The sequence below is a fragment of the Mercenaria mercenaria genome, chromosome 4, assembly GCF_021730395.1.
Source record: "Mercenaria mercenaria strain notata chromosome 4, MADL_Memer_1, whole genome shotgun sequence".
In the NCBI taxonomy this organism is placed as follows: Eukaryota; Metazoa; Mollusca; class Bivalvia; order Venerida; family Veneridae; genus Mercenaria; species Mercenaria mercenaria.
In genome coordinates, this window is record NC_069364.1 from 19,036,460 (window position 1) to 19,058,278 (window position 21,819).

General features: G+C 33.1%; 1 protein-coding gene across 1 annotated transcript in view; it reads left to right on the forward strand.

Moving 5' to 3' along the window:
• Positions 1-9,493: 9,493 nt before the first annotated feature.
• The window catches only part of LOC128556233 (uncharacterized), a 108,564-nt gene continuing 96,238 nt past the window's right edge, over positions 9,494-21,819 (forward strand). Inside the window, exons 1-2 of the mRNA XM_053540611.1 lie at positions 9,494-9,701; positions 20,626-20,688. Of these exons, the coding sequence (XP_053396586.1) occupies positions 20,635-20,688 (54 nt within the window). The 5' untranslated portion in view covers positions 9,494-9,701; positions 20,626-20,634. The remainder of the gene's footprint in view (positions 9,702-20,625; positions 20,689-21,819) is intronic.

The window sequence follows — 21,819 nt, forward strand, 5'->3', positions numbered from 1 at the left end:
ATATTTATTACAGCTTTATGTTAATTTTTTTTTTGCGCATTATCTTATGTGTGAACCAGGAAGAAAATTTCCGATTTTACTATTTCGTTTTATATTATCGCTTCTTTATTTTATTGAGATCATACGTCTTAGACATCGTAAAAGATTAAATATGTCTTTTTTTACGATTATTTGATATATTCAGTTCCGTTTTATTCTATTTGTATAATGAATTCATTTTAATGATAAACTGGTATCTTTTAATCTAACGTCCGACCTCAACCTCCTACTACCCCATCCCCAATTTTATGTATTTTGCATATATTTATAGTGTACTTGTTGTTGGATTTTTGTAGCGACCCTTCTACTATACTTTTCCATTAGAGCTTCTTTTTGTTGTGGGACGATTTGCAATGCACGGCTCTTTGGATGTGTTTGGGGTGCCTATCTACCGCTACGTTACATCTTTGATATAAAAATGAGTTGCTTACAATAATGAACATATTTTAAAATCACCGAAACGTTTCAATGAAAATAATTTAAATGGTTTCTTGAATTGTTTAAAATCAGATTCAGATGTCGAAATAAATTTAGGATATCTTTGAATCGAAAGAATGTTAAAAATGTATTTAAATTATATCTTGACGCAATATCTCTTCGTATTAAACAAAAAGACTGGAACTATGCGCCATAATGCAAAAATAATGTTTGAACGTCACAATTATTACGTCAAACGTTGATGCTGCGACGCGCTGGAAAAGAAAACAGCATAAAACATGCAAATATTTGGTGGATGTCGTCGAAAATAGAGGTATAAATCTATGTTGTAAGGATGTAGATATTAATCCTTGGTATCACTGTAGAATGAAAATAGTTCATTTAAAACAGTAGATAACTCTTACAAATACTCGTAGTCGTTCAGCTGTGTGTTATTATTTCACTCGTATCTGAACAATGAATGTATTCAACGACTACTCGCTGTTTCGGATATTTCAAATCTTAAATCACAATACCTCAAACCTATTACAATGTACATGTAGTAAGGAAATTTGACAGATAAAGGAATAAAAAAAACAAAGTTCATAAAGAAATAGTTATAATTATCTGTCACACGTTACAAAGTACGCTTATAAGTATTAGCATTGCCGACATCTGCGTTTAGTTTAAGGTTAAACGCCGTCGTTTTTTATCAATTGTTAAAGGTACAATGGTAACATAATCAGGCAAGCGTGGCGACTTCACCGACATTTTGTCTTTATAGACGAACGAAACATAGTAATAAACTTAACCTAGTGAAGATTTTAAAATAATTTATGTATCCTGCGCCGACCATATCCGGTTACATGCAGTTTATATACGAAACCGACATAATTGAAATTGTTCAGACATTTTTTTTTGCAATCTTAACATTCTGATATTTTAAAAACTGAGGTGAAGTCTCTGTTTTTCCTATTTTCTATTTTGATGTTGGGACTGTAATTTCCTGAATATACTCCAAGCTGCGGTGGATAATTAGACAAGGAACCTGCACCGCAACCGAGAGGTCATAGGTTCGGGCCTTGTCAAAGGCTGATCTTGTTACTGAAGAGATATTTGTTTGAGAGACGCCAACTTGTATAATAATGTTTCCCGACTGCGTAAATAGAAATTAAAATAGGAATCTGGAAGTAATGTTGTGCAATGTGTCTCATAATCAAATATGGCTTGACCCTTCAGAAGGAATGGAACTGTAAAAAACAAACACTTTATTTTACCTTGCTTGTATACATCGGTTTTCCCTCACGAGGAAACATCTAAATATTAAACACAAGAAGATACAGATTTTTTTTAAAGTGGCACAGGTTAGCAGATTGTTCAAAGAATAATGGTAGTGTCACGCAAGTCGTTTTGTCTCATGAACAATATTGTTTGTAAAACGTGAAATGTGACTAAACTTTTATCTGAAGAATCAGTCGTCCAACACAAATATACAAACCCTTCAAATGAAACAATCATATATTATCCTGTCAAAACCGTAAAACCTGGATGCCCATGTACGTATTTTTAATTTGTAGACGTTTGACATGGTATGGCTGCAAAAACTTTCGTCGTAAAGAATGTTGTGTTATACGCCATGTACGTTTTTTATTTACAAAAATACAGTTTAAATAATATTATGTGCTTTGTACCATTATGAGCCTTTAGTTAAACTTGGTCCCTCCTTTGTTGGAATTGTCTATATGAAACGATGAATAAACAAAGAGAACAAATATAAGATATCTTTGAAAAGCTTGCATAAAATAATTTTCCTCGAAATAGCGAGATTTGTGTCGAGATATTTCTATTTCATTCTAATGCTCCATAGAACAGTCAATCTGTGACATTTGTAAGTCAGATTAAATTCAAGTTTCACATATCGATACATTTTGAACCGAATTTACAGAAATACCTTAAAGATATTAGTATCTATTTATAAAGTCTAACTATTATGAAACTGAACAAAAAAAAGCAGCTTACCTAATTTAAAGCAAGTAGAGATATAATCATAAAATGTTTAAAGGTTTGAAAGACATAAATAAAGCAAAGTATTTCTCAACATTTTATAGTGAAGGTACACTCACGAAAGGTACTTCAAGTTTACTTCTGTTGTAGTTCACCACAAGTAAGATAAAGTATGATTAGTAAAGGTTGAATTATATTGATCTGGGGTGGCTAACTCGAAACTTACGATATCGCTGAATTTACGAGGTTATTTACGACACTAAGGTAACGCTATCTCGATAACTCAAAGCATACCTTATCAGCCTCGTATGTTGAGCCTGACTTACGATAACGTAAATGTAAAAAAGTGCATAAAAATGAAATGGGAATCTTTCACATTTGTAATTGTCCTATCTTTAAGGAAAAAATTATATCACAACTTGTAATTATTTCCTTCATTTTTGTGTTGATTTAGTTTAACTAAAGCAATTAGAAAATACTTGTTAAATCCCACAGGTGTCCGTACCGGAGCAAGGGTATATGGAGATTTTTGGAACTTCGTGAAATCGTTCATAAGGTCCCTTTTGCTGTTGTCTAAAATGTCAGTATATATATTCATCGGATGTCAGATATTTCCATATTTGAAAGCGGCAACCTAGACATTTCAGAAATATTTTAAAATGAATTTCGTATAATAATTGTTGATTCTTCGGAAGCGTGAAAAGGCCATCAGACGCTGATACGTTTTATTACGTTACGGCCGCGGAAAGGATATAATTATAGTTGATATAATTATTTATCGCCTTTTTCAGACATATCAAAAAACACCCGGCCAGTTGGCCTATAAGCCAACAGTGAATGAAATTCGTATGAAATTAATGGCTTACAATTGGCACTCTAATGTGTTTTCTAGTAAAAGAAGTCAAGTGCCACATTTGTGATCAGGAAAAGTTAATAGGTTCTTATGTAATTGTACTAAAACAGTTTGTAACTGACCAAAATTTAATAGCGATAAACTTATACACAATATGTATATATATATGTAAATTTGAATGGTAAAGGAAAAGCGCCGACAGTGGTTAGTAAGGGAGGTTGTGTTAAAAAAGAATTAAGGGAGGTTGTGTCCTACCCTCCTCCATATGATGGTTTGTGTGTGTGGTGGTGGGGGGGGGGGGGGGGGGGGGGGGGCTCCCCCAAGGAAAAATAGGATATATGATATGAAAAACACACCTTAGTGCGCTTTTTTTATTTAAAAGAAAAAATTACTCTTTCCACTCCGTGGTCTACCCCGGGTATTAATATTAATTTATGGTTCATTTGTAATGTGTCTCTCTTGCGATGGAGGTCTCGGGTGCAACACAGGACTTACTTTTTGGGAGGTGAATGTATAATATTCTTCTTGATGGAGCTCCTGGTTTATCTCATACGAGTAAAACTAAATGTAAAAATGTTCAAACAATTTTCCCTACAATCAAAGTTCCGTCTAATGTTGATGTCATGCTGAAAAGGACACTAGTATTCTATAAAAAAAACAGTTCTTTCATACAATGACAAGGATGTTGCTAAAAAGACTGGATGTCAGTATAAATCACCACACATATAAGAGCAGAATGCCATTTAATAAATTGTTTGCGACGTAAAATTAACATAAACTTCATTAGGTTAAAAAAATTCAAATACATATTAATTAATTAATGATTACAGCATATATGAAGTTTCATTAATTGACCATGATACCACATGTCCACGCGGCATTACCTATCGTCTCAACAGCAACTTCGCGCTTAATATTCTTCAAAACAAGTGAAAATAAACCGCACCGTTGTCCATCAAAGATATTTTGATAAAAATGAATTACATATAAACTATAATGATAAATCATTAAGTTTCAAATGATTTTATTTTTGACACCAACAAATTGATCGGTTTATTTTGAATCTTAACCATATTTTGAAATCAGATTAGGTTTGGAAAAAAAATGAATTTATTTTGAAGATAGAATAGCCAGAAAACGTTGGTATGTAAACTTTTCTGGTGGAGGATGTAATCAATCCCAACTTCCCAATTCCCAGGTTCCGTAAATTATTGCTCCGGTTATAAGTGCCAAAGTACGAAATGAAGATGGGAGGAGTGCGAATTTCAATCGGATTCGAATGTTACGCGAATGAAAAATACATTCCCTTTGAATGTTTAGAAACAGCTATTTGGTGGATTCTAACAGGCCTATTTTATTACATATATATGGGAGTCAGGGCGTAGCGCAACCAATTCTGAAGCTACTCAGCGGGAGGATGTGAAAAGGGGAGTCCTCTTCCGTTTGTGTGGGTCAGTTGAATCTTCCCACGGGTAAACATTCTGGGAATAAAAAGAGAACTTGTGGCTTCTTGTAAAAGCGACTGGCCGGTATGACCTGCGTAGATCTATAATGCACATGATAGGCACGTAGCTCAGCACACTAATATACGCACAGGCATATCGTTATTTCTCGACAATAATAATATATAAAAAGTAATTCAAAAAATAAAATTTGAAGGCTAATGGGATGAGATATAAGATGAAATGAAGATTCAAAGAGGCTTTTTGCACACATTTAATGTTGAACTGTGATAGAGGTATACAGTACATCCTGCATTAGCGGTCACCTACAGGTATTAATTAAGCAGCCACTTGCCTTAAGTAGCCAATCTAGAAACTTCCCAAGCTGACGTATATATTGTTCCGAACGAAAAACTCTAAGATATTGTTTTGATATAATTATGGGCAACACCTTTGACCCTCATCCTTGACTGATACTACAATACTGGAGCTTATTTGAAACTGAAGAGTGAAGATCAAAGTTTATACTGGTATCTACAACGTATGACATAACTCTTTTGAGACAGACATTATTGATATATTTAAAGCTGTAAGACTTAACGTGTACTACACGAATATACTTATTTAGTGTGATAAATATATAATTTTTTATTCGTATAAAATACTCGTACAGTTTTGAAGCAATGGCATGTGTAAACGCGTAACAAGAATTTATCATTAGGTTCAACACATCTGACCGAATGAGTTTTGCTGTTGTTGGTTTAAATTCTAAATTTGAGTAATTTAAGTCGAAGAATTTGACGGGAAACTTAATCCTCTGCTCTTCTTGGAATGAAAGTAGATATACATTCATCTCTAGTTGAAGACGTTTTTTTCCCCTGCAATCATTTGAATTTCCGTACATTTACAGTATTAAGGCTTCTGTCTGTTTATATTATTCGAACGCAGTTAACAAGAGTTTTTTTCTCATTTTGTTTTACAAATGCAATGACACTGCAACTTATGTTCATATTACCAAGTAATGAGATCCAAGCAACTTAAAAGGCAAAAAGACTTAACTTACGGCATTCATTTCGCTATTTACATTTAAATGCAGTTTCATCGGACCATTTTTTCCATAGTATTGTAGACACTTTTTGCATTTTGTAGTGTTTAGATTATAATGTAAATGTATCTGATATCATATACTGTCATTTTGATACAGTAAACGTTTTTGACCGCCAAACTTGTATTATATCTGGTAAATTTTTTGAAGATTACTAAAATTTCTTTACTATCGTGTCTGAATCATGAAAGGATCATGAAAGATATCACATTATGCTAAACTGTCATCCACTTTTTGTAATAGTGGTAAAACTTTTGTTGATATAAATCTACATTTGAGCACGGTAAGCATTTAAAGTGCGTGTCTACAATAGAAATTATTATATGAATGACAGTTGTGAAATATTTACTAAACCGTAGGACTAGGAGTACCAAAATCTGCATTAGGCAAATACATTTATTTTGACCGTATCCCAGAGTGTCAGATATGCATATATAACAAAAATGTTTTATTAATCACTGAACTAGCTAATTACATTAAAATGTGGAACATCTTAATTGAACGACTGAAACGTCGAGATCTGATATTTCTTCAAACATGTCCTCGTAAGTAGGAGTCCGAAATAAATGCGTTAATCTGTAAATCACACAGCAAAATATATGATATAAGACAGAAGAAAGTATCAGTATTATAATTATAAATAACATACGAAATATCAATTTATATAATATTGGCTGAAAATTTCCTACACACGTTGGGATTTAAAAAAATGTTTTGATGAACATCAGAAGGTTTAAACCATCAATTCAAAAAGTGACTTGCATGTTTGAGGTCATTTGAAGATCTTTGCAAATATTCATTAATACTCGTATCTCTTATGTTTTTTTTACTAAATAAAATGCTATTGCTCAATACTTGTATTAAGGCAACTTTATATGGTTTGAAATGAACGTTGCCTTGCAGGAACACGAAAAAAAAAAAACATTTTTTTTTTAGGAAATTAACTCTATATTGATCTAAAAAAACAACAGCAATGGGAAAAGCTAGATTATAAATGAAAAATTAATCAGAAAGTTAAACAAAACTTAATTTCTTCAATTTTCTATCTATTTACGATATAGATAAGGCACCATGTTTTTACCTTAAGATACGGCATTACTTAAGGTATTTCGTATCTTACGAGAAGATTGAGTTAATCAAAAAAATCCATACGAGCAAGAAAAGGTGACGTTACGACCACCTTAGGACTTAAGGGACCTTTGAGTTAGTCACCCCTGTAGTAAATATGCCTACAGTTAGGTACAGTTTACAACTGTAAATGCAACATATCACGAATAATTATTTGAGGTTCGCATGGAGATAAATATTTGTCACAATGAACAATTGTAAGTAAGACATACTTATTTAAAATGAATAAATTACTGAAGTGATGTATAAATGATATGGAAATAAAAGAAATGCAATACCAAATGCATGATTTTGACCATGCCTACATAATTATACCGTTTTTCTTACAAAAATGCAATACCATTTAATCATGAAAATGTACAAGTTAACATTTGTCACGCACCGCCTAACATACTATACGGTGTGTTTACCTAATGTCAGACAGTACTTGATGGCAGTGGAAAAATGACTTTGGCGAAAAACGAACAAGAATGTTCAATTGTTGTAACAATCATTTAATACACCCTTTAAAGATTTGGTATACCTTAAACTGTTTAGATTTGTAACGAAATCCACCGATGCAAATAACTAGTCCTCTACGTTTTTTAGATATGTTTAAATATATTGTCTGACCCAGACTAGGGACTGTGTCGACAAACGTAAATCGACAAGAAACACACGCACTTCCAGTGATTTAAGTGTCTATAAATTAAATTGAAAATACATCATGCTGTCAATAAGACTTTTACGGCCAGAACCACAACTAATTCTTATATGAAAATTGATAATATAATTTCATAGGTGACACAGATTGTCGATAGAATCAAACATAGATCATGTATTCTGAAGTTGGGTCCCCGTAACCTTGACCTTTAAGCTATTAACCACTAACAACGTAATTATGTTCCCTAGTTATACGAAGACATTGACTAAGGTTTCAATGTTGCACACGTATCTAACAGACATGATAGTCTGGAAACGAATCAAATGACAGCCCAAAACAATCTTCCTTTGAAAACCACAGCTTGTTCCACTATTTTATAAATATCTGCAGAGCAATTTCCGGAGGAAATTAGTGTACATATATTTATGCTTTTTTAATCATAAAATCATTTATATGAAATATATCTGCTGCATTAAGGTAGTTCTGCACGTTCGAGTCGAATTTCTTTCTACAATGTAGACTTTGATTTCCTCACCGGTGCGGGTTCAAGCCTCACTCGGGACGTTGAATTCTTCATGTGAGGAAATAATTCTGTTGGCTTACAGAAGGTCAGTGGTTCTACCCAGATGCCCGTCTGTGATGAAATAATGCACGAAAGGACACCTGGGGTCGTCCTCCACCATCAAAGCTGGAAAGTCGATATATGACATATAATTGTGGTGGGGCGACGTTAAACCTAACGACAGAAGAAAGAATTCGATTACACTCTGATTTTTCAAAATTTCAGAATAATTGAACTTAGCAAATTAAGAAAATAAAGAAGAAAGGGTCGTGTGCTTGATTTTTTGCTAGACCTATTTGAAAAATTTTGCAACCAAAGAAAAGATAAAAAAAAGGTCAGGATAGATTTCCAAAAAGCACAGAACACCGTAAACCAGAGTCGGACAGCCGTGCATTGCTAAAAAGGACCGCAACAAAAAGTAGCGGAAAAATATAGCAGACATGCTTGTTGGTTTTACCTTAATCATTAATACCAAAAACATATTACATTTTCAATCGTTATTATGTCACCCGTGCAATTTTCCTTTCAGTGATTACTCGATTAATAAAAATGATATTTTGTTTCTGATTTTTTTTTACCATATAACGGAATTCGTTCATTTATGAATTGCTAAGTTTAGACTTAAAATTAGGTTAAAACCGTAAAATTAACAACATCATCACATCGCTCCGTTTTGTTGAAATTTTCATATGTTGATTTCCAATGTACTATTAGCATGATTAGTAATAGAACTGATAACAACAAAGATGTTGAGGTGGGAGTTAGAAGTTTCGTTGAAGATATATCAAATTTAAAGTACATTGCAATTGAGATATAGAAAAATAGTTTAACCTAGTAGCAGGAAATTAGGTACGATTTAATTTATGTCCATTGGAAAAAAATAGGTTATTGTTTCTTCTGCAAATTATTAATGCCATTTTACGTCGAATCATCTGGAAAGTTGCAACAATCAAATTATTCACCAAGTAAACTGTATGGAAGAAGAAACATTTTCTCCGAACGTTACAACATAATTACTGGTAGCAAACATGCAATCAATCATTCACAATTTCATTGGGTGTTTTTCAGGCGGGTAAATTCTACTTATATTTTTAAGGTAGGAAAAAGAAATAACTATATTTAGTTACCTGTCAATTTAAAGTTTCTTAACCAAACTGTTTTTTTTTTCAAATTCAGATTCAAACTCAACATGTCAATTGTTTAAAATTACAGTACAGTGTTTATATACAGAATTTCAAGAGAAAATCCGTATAAAAAGTTTCAGTTGCACGACAGTAAATATGATTTACTTAGGTTTAGCAGGTTATCCTTCAAAAAAACAGTAGAAGAAATTGTGTATTTCAACAAATTTTACGCTTACTTAAGTTTCGAGAAGTAATATGGTCAAGGTTAATAGGCATGCGCATTTTAACATTAACCATTAAGGAAGCAGATTTACTAGTGTGTATTCAACGACGACATCTTTAAGGCAAACTGGCATGAAATAATTGGATTTTTCTTAGTTTTCGGTAAGTAGCATTTCATAGTTCAGCAAATTTTCCAAAGTATTGTACAAATATATTGCTCGCAAAACCTCGTAGTAATGCAGCTGAATTGTGTGATGTAAAGTAATGTAAAGTGTGCTATATACAATCCTATTTCATGCTAAACCTAAACGAAGACTGTAAATAAAAACAACAGATGTATATATAGATCTACCTGCAAAAAAAAAAAAAAAAAAAGAAATATCCGTTACAAACACAAAAAAGTATTGTTTCAAGTTCTACAATATTTAAATGATTTTATAAAAAAAATATGTTTATACCTCACAAAAAATGCCCAATGAAAATTTCCTATTAGTTAACTTTGTATAATACTTTAACTTGAATTCCCAGTGATTTATTTTCTCATTTGTTTTCTTTCATTTTGCACATATGATATTTATTATCCGTAATTTAATATCACATGCACAAAGGTGCTATTTTGGTTTTCTGTGCATGTGATATTAAATTTCATATCATTCTTTCGTTGAGTGACAAATTTTAAGAGTGAATGGGGTCGGAGGAAAGCATTTTCCTTGCCCTCACCGCCCACCCCTGACCCAAAAAACTGATTTACAGACGATAAAGGAAAAAAATGCAGATCTGAGACAGCATCACGTGATAAATGATTTTTTCCGCCGCAGATTACATTAATTAAACGTCTGGACGGGATAACGTAATAATTAATTAAACGTCCATACGCTGTGACTTCATTCAATTAATACAAAATATACAAATATATCGTTACTATAAATTTCGCTTCAGTTTGATATACTACTTACCAAAAATCTTACGATTTAACTAATATTAAGCCAGTGCTATATAAACTTAATGAGAACACTGATCAAACATTTACCCTCTAGCTTTTGTAGAACGTGTATTGATTTAATTTACCCTTAGAGACTTTTTTTTCTAAAATTGAATTACGGCTAGCGTCTGAACGTTTAATTAACGTTATTATTATTACTATAAATGTAATGAGTATCATAAGCGTTATAACGTTTTGAGCCAGTTTAAAAGTTCTTTGAAAGTATATGCCCTCTACGTTACCTTTCCACAGTAAGAACAATTATTGAAAAGTTTCTTCACAACATGGTATTGGTCTAATGCTTTGATGCATTTAACGTAAACTTCAATTGCCTATATGGTATCTTTTTATCTGTAATATGCATCTGTATGTGGAAAGAACACGGAAAATCTCATTACATGTATGAGCAACGTTGTGAAGAAACCGTATGTTTGAAAAGTAATATTCTTCATCTATTTACATTTTAATAGCAATATATTTTTCTGACTTGTCTTCATTTACTTAAATAACTAGAGCTATTGTTTATTAATTATAAAACAATAAGCATCCTATCATATACGTTTGATTTACTTTATTTAGAATTGAATTTAAAACATAGATTAATACCAAAAAACAATGATACGTGTTTATCTCAACACACTTATTTATATCTGATAACTCCATTTCTTTTTCATTCCTAATATTTTATGTATCGAAAGATGTTTGTATTACTCCTTGGTAACTTTGTGACTTTACTACACCGGCTACAGGCGTGCTGGTATCTAAAGGCGTGAAATATCGCCTTGGTTTGAGCTGACCAGCAGGTGACCCCTAATGATTTTGAGGTCAGCAGGTCAAAGGTCAAGGTCACATTGACGAAGAACAGGTCTACGGTTTCCGAATGAATACTCAAGAATGATTAGTCTAGGATCATGAATGTTGATAAGGAGGTTGGCCATGATCAGCAAATGACCTCTGCTAATGTTAAGATCAGTAGGTCGAATGTCAAGATCACAGTGATCCAGAGCAGTTAAAAGGTTTCTGGTCGATAACTTGAGAATGCTTAAGCCTAGAATCACGAAAAATTTAAGACCAGTAGGTCAAAGGTCAAGGTCACAGCGATCCGGAACAGTTAAACCGTTTCTGGATGATAACTTGAGAATGCTTAGGCCTAGGACCTCGACATTCACGAAACTTAATATGGTGGTTGATCATGACCAGCAGATGACCCCTGTTGATTTTGAGATCAGTAGGTCAAAGATCAAGGTCACATAGACCCAGAACATTAGAACATATTTTGTCAAATAACTAGAGAATGCTTTGGTCTAAATTCAGATTTGATCTAGAGGTCATGTATGACTGGTAAATGACCTTTAATTATAGATTTGTCGTCAGTACGTCAGATGTCCAGTGCACAATGACCAAATAGTTTCTGTTCCTTTTGTAGTTACTGAATGTCTCAAGGGGTTGTTGGGACATTTCGTGTTCTACAGGCTCTTGTTCAATATTTCAGTCTGTCTTTCTGGCCGTCTCTATACACTGTTATTTTGCTGTCAATGCCCGACAAATTTATCAGATTCTAGTCTTCAGCACTTTTATTTCAGTTTTCTTTCCTTCAGAAATATCCAACAGTTTGTCTTCAGGGTAAAGAATAAGTTTAAATCCTCAGATCAAGGTCAGATGTGTGAAAGGGCAATAAATTATGTAAACATAGTTATTAGCCATAAGCTTCTAATCATTACAAAAGCTTTAACATGTTCCCTTAATGTAAGCTTATCGTATGCAGGACATGATTTTTGTAAGGTTTAGCCATTAAACAAAACAGTATTATTCCCGTGACATTTGAAATTCGAGTTAATCAGGAGTCAAAAGCAAATATAATCCCGTATTATCCTCAAATGCAAAGTCTAAAATGTCTTAATATTATAAAAAAAGATGTCAAAACCTTTGTTTCCATACATGCAAATATTGAGCTAAATTTAAAAGCAAGTCTCAATAAGAATCTACAAAACGAGTTGTCAGGTGATTAGAGGAGGGGAGTTATGGCCTTTGCATTTATTCTCATTTTCATGTTCTTTATATTTTATCTTCACTTATAACCGGTCACCGTGGCGCAGTGGTTAAGGCGTCCGTCTCGGGATCGGGAGGTCGGAGGGGATGTTTGTCATGAAAAGGCCGGTTCTTGAGCCGCGAGCTAGTTAATAAATGAATGGTTACCGACTTCTATCCGCCTGGCGCCTGGCAAAGTGGTAGGAATTGGGATATACGCACAATAAAGGTATCTCATAAACAAAATTGGCTGGCCCTTTCAAAAGTGGTTTCACTATAATAAACAAGACCTTTACCCTTATCTTTTATAAAAAAATAAAAAACATGATTAAAACCTGCGAAAAAAAACATTGCCGCAAATATATCAACTGATGTATACTCTTTCATTTAAAACTAATCTTTTTGTATCTAGCCCGTCAATTAATTTCATTTCGTCGATGATAACATTTGAAATTCGTCTTCAAATATTCTGCGATATACGTAATAAGTTAAGTATGTCATCAGATGTAAATGTTGTCGTTGGTTTATCTACGGTGGCTAATTTAGGCTGTTTCGTGATGTTGCATTGACTTGCGCGCGGTTTATGCAGTACGTTTCTTTGTGTCGTCCTGGCACACATGCCAACACACCATTACAAAATTTTGAAATTGTGTGTGCTGTTTTGATGTGCGCGCCAACGAGACAAAGTAAAACTGATAAAGATACATAGAACGCGACAGAAAGATACATTTAATTTTGTTTCTGACAGAAAACTCGAGTAACGGAAAAACCTTCATACATTTGATGGATTTTAAAACTTTCACTAAAAGATAATAAGGCAAAGCTGTTGGCGAGTGTTTTATTTGCAGTGAAGAGAGAAAGTCCGGTAAGAGGCCTGTACTTGTTTTTCCAAGGGAAGACGACTTTGCGTGTATCGGTGCTATATACCGGACATGTAAAGAACCAGACTGTCTATTCGCAAAGAGCTAGGCTAAGTTAGCCGGACAAGCCTGTATCTAAAAGGGATTTTTCTCTCTCTCTATTTCGGGGTCTTTGTCTACTAGTTAAGAGTACATACGATGAATTTCGCGCCCTGCTAGGCTGCGTTTGTGCCTTGTAAAGCGTCTTTAAACATGTTTGTTATGAAAAGGGCAGTATATAAATGTGGTATGATAACAATAATATAACGTCGTCCAGTTCCTCAAAGTTTCTTATCAATTACTTAATATCAAGGCTTCCAGCTAGATGGAAAAGAAAGATAACATTTCAAAAGAAATATTCTAGAATGAAATTGGAAAAGAATGCCAAAACACGCGAAGAATGGCAAATACCGTCAGGGTGTAATCGGTTCTCCAGGAGCATATCTAGCGAATTACTACCTTCGTCTTCTTGGCTATCATCTGCATGTTTTTTTTTTAAGTATTTTTTTTCTATAGTAACAAACAAATACGTACATACTAACAATGAATACAATTTGTTACGGTCCAGTGGTTTTTGTCATAAGCTTCTTAACATTTTATGAGAAAATTGCAATGAATTTGTCAACTAGAAAAGTTTCAGTCATATCAATCTATTTATGTCTACATTGACATTAAATCCACTTTTATGTCATTTTTAGTTCGCACGGCTCCAACCTTGTTCTTTACATGCTTTTGTACAAAATAGGTCAATGTGTACATGTTTTACATGCAGAAAAGTTATGTCAAGAAGAATGAAAATCTCCACAGGTAAAGTTTCATAAAAGTCGGCCTATATTTTGTTAAATACTTCATGCAGCGATGGGTTCTACATCAGAATTGTAACATTATGATAAAATACGCAAGAATCATACAAAACAAAAACTCTTCTAAAAAGTACACAATCTTTCGGCTTATAGCATACACTATCTCTCGTTTTTAGCAACATATCATTACCAATTATTTTGCATACTACCTAAAATTTTGGTGAACAGGAGCACAATTTCAAGAATAATAACTTTACATTCGAAAGGTTTTGAATACGAACACAATTCGAGTACGGATGGGTACGAACTTAGTGACAAGCTTTATATTTGTCGATATAAAAGTACGACTATAAAACGTACAGGAGTTATTAAAATTTGCAATTAGCAAGTCTGTTTAAATAAACACGTATCACAGCTTTTTGCTATTAATCTACGTTTTAAAGACAAATCTAAATGAGGTAAATCAAACGTCAATATCAAGTTGCTTATTATTTTATAATAACTGAAAATATCTCTTTTCTTTTACAGAAAAATGAATACATGTCAGGAAAAAAATGATATTGACATCAAAATGTAAAAAAAGAAGAAAAAAAAAACATATTTACTGTCAAAACATGTGTTTGTTTTTTATCTAATATATGGTTTCTTCACAATGTTGTTTCTTGTTAGTTACTAATAATGAGCTTCGTCTGGGTTCTTTCTTCTTATAGTTTTGTATTTCAGATAAAAGGACCTCCGTTTAGTTAAATGAAGTTCACGTTAACTACATCAAAGTATTAGACTTAAGCCTTGCAAAGAAACAATTGTCCTTACTGTTTGGAAGGATAAAATAATTAAATTTACTTACTGTTTAAACAAACCTGAATTGTTCTTGATCACACTTTCAAATCACTTTTAAACTGGCTCAAAACGTAATCCTGTTTGTTACAGTATGTACATTTATAGTGAATTAATTTAAAACGTTAAATAAACGTCCATTAATTTTCAAAGCAGTTTAAACTTGTTCAAAACGATATCCCGCTTCTAATACTTTATACATATATAGTATATTAACTAATAGCGTTAAATAAACGTTCATTAACTTTCAAAGCAGTTTTCAACATTTTCAGAATGTTGTTTCGCTTGTAATTCTCTCTACATTTATAGTATTAATTGGTAACGTCAACTAAACGTTCAGACGCTATGACATTAAATTCCATTTTTCGACAAAATGTATGTTTAATAAGGGTTAATCAAATCAGTGGCAAATAATTCATTCATTATTTCACTAAGATGATGTCGCTCTTACGTTAATGTGATTGAAATCGTAGAATTTCTGATTAAGTATTATTGTAAAACTTAAATGAATAGTATCGCTTCTAGACTTTTATACTAGAATAAATTATTAGCATCTGACGTAATTGCTGCAAGACGGAGTCCCGGCCCATACTTGTCATACGACACAGATATTGCTCCAACAAAAGAACGAGCAGCAGTTGCCATTCCCGCCTAAATCACTGCATCTTAATGTTATTGAGCATCCGTGGAACCAGCTGACCAGGCCAGTGCGGAGTCGACCAGCAGCCTCTCGCTGTCTCCGTGCACTGGAACAGGCCCTTGTGCAGGAACTGAGGAGTATTCCGCAAGGGGTCCTCCGGAACTTCGTGCTGTAGATGAGGCACAGGTGTGTGCATGTTGTGAGAGGCATGAGATGACACGCGAAGTAATTATTACTCAAACGTACAAACTGTTACGTGATTCAATAAATCTTCACATGGAATTATGCGTTATGCCATTTTTTTTTTAATTCGGATTTTAGAGTGATATTTCTTTGTTTTTATCACATGTTTTCCGTCGCGGGAGTGTAATAGAGCCATTTAATAAAAATGAAAATACACTAGTGTAATAAAGCTTTGACGTCGACATCGTATAAAGCTTTGATGTCGACATCGTTTATAATATAGGAGACATTGGTTAAACTGACTTGTTCATATAGTAAAAGAAAGTAGATTGTTGGTGTTTCGACAGGAAAGGCTCACAGGTGATAAAAAGAATATTACATTTGTGACTTTCCACACCGATTATATTAAACTCGTTGAATAAAATTGATAAAATGCTCGACACGACCTCGCAATTTATCATTTTATTCAACTCGTTTAATAAATTCAATATGAAAAGACACTCATGTTTATCAGTTGGAATTAAATTAAGCGGAAGTAAGTCTAATATGTTACATTATGTATAATTTATTCAAAATTTAAGTGAAAAAAAAAAAACTCACAAAGCGCTTAAAAGTTTGTGTAGGACAAATCTGATATATATTGCACCAAGAGTCATGAAAGCATTTAGGAATACTATTCAGTTTGGGAAGTTTTTTTTTTTTTTTTTTTTTTTTTTTTTTTTATTCAATATGCAATACGGTAACCAGAGTTTGCTTAGCCAAAAGTATGCATTTACAATGTAGAGGCATTAAAGTACTTGACCTACAGTCATATAACATTTGAGGATTCCTTTTTAGTAAGTGAAGCTGTACACCTGATTATTCTGTTTGCAATTTCACATAGCCAGTCCAGAGTTATGGTCCTTAAATTGGTGAAAAATATATATTTGATTTAATCATATTTTATTGCTTATATAAATCTAGAAAATGCAATACATCCGTACAATAAACATACATATGACGAAGTTGGTTTAAGTAAAAAGAAAATGAGTAAAGCCACAAGTTTTTCCAACATCAATGACGGATACTGAAATAAGTAAGGTAGCAAAATGATCGAATGAGTTGTGTTCAAGATCCATAGACACTAGATAAATGTTTATATACAATATTTCATATTTAATTTTGGGAACAAAATACAATAAAGATAATCTATGGCATTAATATATCAAATTTAATTAAACAAAAGAAAAAGGGAATCTATTTTTTGTTCGCTCTTCACGCAACCCCCAACCTCTCTCCGCCCCCCGATGCAACAATGTTGATATGTAGTACTAAAATATATTTGCTTGTTTTCCCCTTAACACATGTAAACGACAGCTACTCGTGACTCAAGGTATTAGTCATTGCTGAATCGTTTCATTTGCTTTAAATACTTATGTACTTGACGAAAATGTATAGCGTTGACTTCATCTGTTAACTTATCCCAACCAAAAAGTATTTTTTGTACTCAGAGGGTGATTCTTTCACGTATTAAGAAACAATTCGATGTGTAAGTGCAACATGGACGCAAATCAGTTTTTGAAAACTTTACAGAAGAAACAAAGAACATAGTTGTATTCAACCAAAGAAATGGAGCAAATACCATCTATATTATTTTTATCAAATCATTTCGAAATTTGGTCATAAACTTAGTGCAACAAAATCGTAACTAAAACATAACAAATAATTTATCGAGATAACTCATAACAGAGATGTTTATTTTAAAGACTATTAATTTAATATCTTTAAGCATATCCATTTATCCTTTTCAGTCTGTACTTTCATTGACTTGTTCTATTCGCAAAATAATGTCAAAAGATCATATATTCGTAGAAAGTTGCACTACTACAAAACACATTCTGCAAGCGTACAAATTGTGTTTCATTTTTACTTGACAATAAAACATAATTCAACAGTCATTAAGTTACAACCTCATATCTGTCGTTTAACAGCGGGCAATGAAAAAAAAATGCATATATTTTAAAAGGTATTTGAATATTCCACTGAACATAAGGTCAAAGTTATTTCAGTATTTTACCGTAAATAGACAATAAGAGCCTGCCAGGTCCGAGGTATTTGAATGTTATACTGAATATAGACACTGAGAGCCTTTAGGGTCAAACTTATTTCAGTATTTTTTACAGTAAATAGACAATGAGGGCCTCACATGTCCAAGCTATTTGAGATTTTACTGAATATAGGCATTGAGAGCCTTAAAGGACAAAGTTATTTCAGTATTTTTCAGTAAATGGACAATAAGAGCCTGCCAGGTCCAAGGTATCTGAATATTGTACTGAATATAGGCACTGAGAGCCTTTAAGCTCCAAGTTATTTCAGTATTTTACAGTAAATGGACAATGAGAGACTGGTCGAAGGTGTTTAATGAATATTTTACTGAATATAGGCATTGAGAGCTTTTAAGATGAAAGTTATTTCAGTATTTTCAGTTCATAGACAATAAGGTATTTGAATACTCTTCTGTATTTAGGCACTGACAGCCTTTAAGATCAAAGTTATTTCAGTATTTTACAGTAGATAGACAATAAAACCCTTACTGACCCAATGTACAGTGGACATTGTTTTAGAAGTCCGCTCAGGGGCTACTAAAAAGAGGTGTCTTAATAGAATGGGCTCTTCATGAGTTTCAGTCATGCGCCAAGTGTGATTCGTCCTTTCTAAATCTACAAAAACCGAATGCAAAATCCCAAATCTAGTTACTGTTGTAATGACCCTTTTATATACCTCCATCTTTTTGTTAGCTTGTTTGTAACAGAACGAAATCTTTAATGTTAAAATGAAATCAGTAATGTTTCTGTGTGCGCTATTTATATAACTGTGCCAGCTCATGCATATATGCATATTAATGAAAGTAGTCCGGCAACATAAGATACGGAAAGTAGAATCATACTGAATTTTGGATGGTACAATACAGGCTTTTTATCAGCCTGTTCGTATTTCCTTGTGAAATTCAAGCTGTACTTGAGTGAATCATTGACGAAACATAAATCATAAGACCACCAGAATTCGTGGTATTGTCTAAATATTTCGTAGAATTTGTCTTACTTTATAGTTTCCCATTACTCTTAGACTATAGTGTATAATTTATCATTTTGCAGTCCAAAAACATGGTTGTAGTGATTCGTGCATATTATTTATGGTCAGGTTATTTACTAATTCTTGTTAAGCAGCCATAACTCTTTCAAAGGACAGCCAAACACAAAACAAAAACAAATGCGATCCTGAGGAATCAAAATGTTATCTATTTGGGGATCGGATACCTTAAAAACCAATAATTAGCATGTGCCTCACATAAACGAAGTATCAATGACAGTTTTATTTGAAACTCTGTAATTAAACCGCTTGTATTACTTTTGAATAAGTCAGTCGGTACATATATCATAATCATATTTCAGCCATGCCTCCATTTAAAAGTTAATTTTTTACCATGATATCCTGGTAAGTGTTTTTGGACTGAATTGCTACAATATTCTTGTAAGTGAAAGTATAATCAGTGTAGGTTTCAATTAGCTGTTTTGCTTAATCATTTTTAGTGCAGAACAAGAGCTATTTACGGTCAGACTTCTCGCCTATTTCAAACCATTTAACATAATACTGTCTTACATACTGAAACCTTACCACCATTTTCTCAGTTGACACATTATTGTACAGTATACCAAATATTAGCCTAAAGTATAAAATCTGCCGTAGGATGTCATTTCATAGCCTTGAACTAAGTTTCCTATGTATGTACAGTTTAAACATTCTAGCAGTAATAATGTCTATGTATACAGGGGCCTAATTTTGACGAAATAAAAGATACATATTTACGCTAGTGTTGCTACCTTTACGTTAGCTGCAAACTTGCAAACTGCAGTAACTGTTTCTGCCCCTCTATTGCTAAATCTAGTCAAGAACATGCGTGCACGCGTACGCATGGACGCATGGGCGCGTGCGTGCGCATGCGTATGCCTTTGTGAGTTCGTGTGTGTTGACAGTTTATAGTCGACACCTGCAACCCATATGAGCTACTTCTCTAGAAGGCTGTTAGTAATTGTTATTGAAAATAATGTGCAAGATACTAAGGCTCTCCTATTCCAGAAGCTATTGTGTTTCATTCGCGTGTCTGTTGAAATGAACAAGTACAATGATTTGTTGATTTTATTCTAACCTTTAGCCTGCTGGTAGCAAGTGATTCTGCCTTTTCGACCAGTGCAGACAAAGATCAGCCTGCACGTCTGTGCAGACTGATCATTGTCTGCACTGTTGCTATTCAGTCAGAAAATCTTCAGTAAATACACATTTGAAAAATAAACGGTACTGACAAAATTGAATGATGGACCAGTTCATTGTAGAAATTTAGAAGGGTCAAGGTTAATGGGATGAGTGTGGGGTCGTTTTCGCATTCAGTTTAACCACTGGACCACCACGTCTGCTGATATACTTTAAGATATTTTAATATTCTTACTTCTGTTACCAAATTAACAGTAACATTAGATTATTTTTGAACAATTGGGACGAAGCATACATTTTGTTGGGAAAGATAATTCATTGAATTTGCTTGCAACGTGAAGATGGAAGTATCTTCCTGCCAACTCAATTATGCGTGTTATTTCTTTGTATAATTGTTTCATCCTTTTGCAAATCAGTCACAGAATTTGTTTATTTGACTATCAAATTATTTTCATTCCGATTTCAGGAAACAGAAATGGAGTCGAGTGAAGACGAGAACAAACACGAATACATTCCCCTGCTGCTCAAGGTTGTTATACTTTGCTGTTGTTTTGTTTCAGCATTACAAAATACATTTTAAATCATCGTGTCTCCTCTTTTAAGGAAGTGGTGCATGTATATGATAATATTTTCAATGTACCTATGTTGAACCGGAAGCAGATGTTGAGATTTTTCAACAACCATTACTACAAACTAAATATGTTTGTTTGTTATTTCATATTGACAATGTAATTTATTCTTTCTTCTGGTCCTTTACATAAACCTGTCTAGTTTGTGCATATTGTTTACATTTTGGCAAAATAATGACTATACTAACACTGAAATACTTTTCACGAATCATCCGATTTGATTAAGGACCAAAAATTTGCAGCGTTTTGGTACTGTAGTTGAGATAATGTGATGCTTATGTAAAATGTTGTTTATGATTTATTGGAAAGGTAGTCGAGTGAAGTAATTAGTGCCATTTTCAAAGAAAGTGGACGGTACCTATTTCTTAACTGATGATTATGATATGCTCTTTATATTTATCACCATGCTGAAATGTCTATACTTTCAGAAAAAAGGTAAAAATAATATTATATTAACTATGAAAACAGACTACGTCACCTATATTTCTGACTTTAAAATCCAAACGCTTTGACACTTGCCTATTTAAGGATGTTGGATACATTTCAGGCCAATTTGTTCTACAATTAAGAATTTTTTCATACTTTGCATGTTTGAAGATCTTTAGTATCTATTTCATATAAAAGCAAAAAAACGGTAGGTCACCGAACTCCTTTTCATTATATCGGCCATTTTCTACACACACTGTCAAGACAAAAGTGAAATTTGAAAAACCTGGAAAAATTGGGGGTACATTTCAAAAGACAAACTATCTTTATCAGTTGTAAAATAATTGTATTTCTAACAATTCAGTTTGAATATGCTATGAAGTCAATATGAAATTTTAATGATTTTCACATAATACTGTTACTCATTTTCACAAGGCAATATAATTACCCTACCCACTTTTTTCCAATGGGACCAGTACTTGTATCAGTCTAAAGATAGCATAACATTATTTCTACAATTAAGATTTTTGAAATACTTTTTGTATATATTGTGTCTCAAAATTGCTTCAAAATAAGGGTAAAAAAATTGGGGGTCACCGGACATA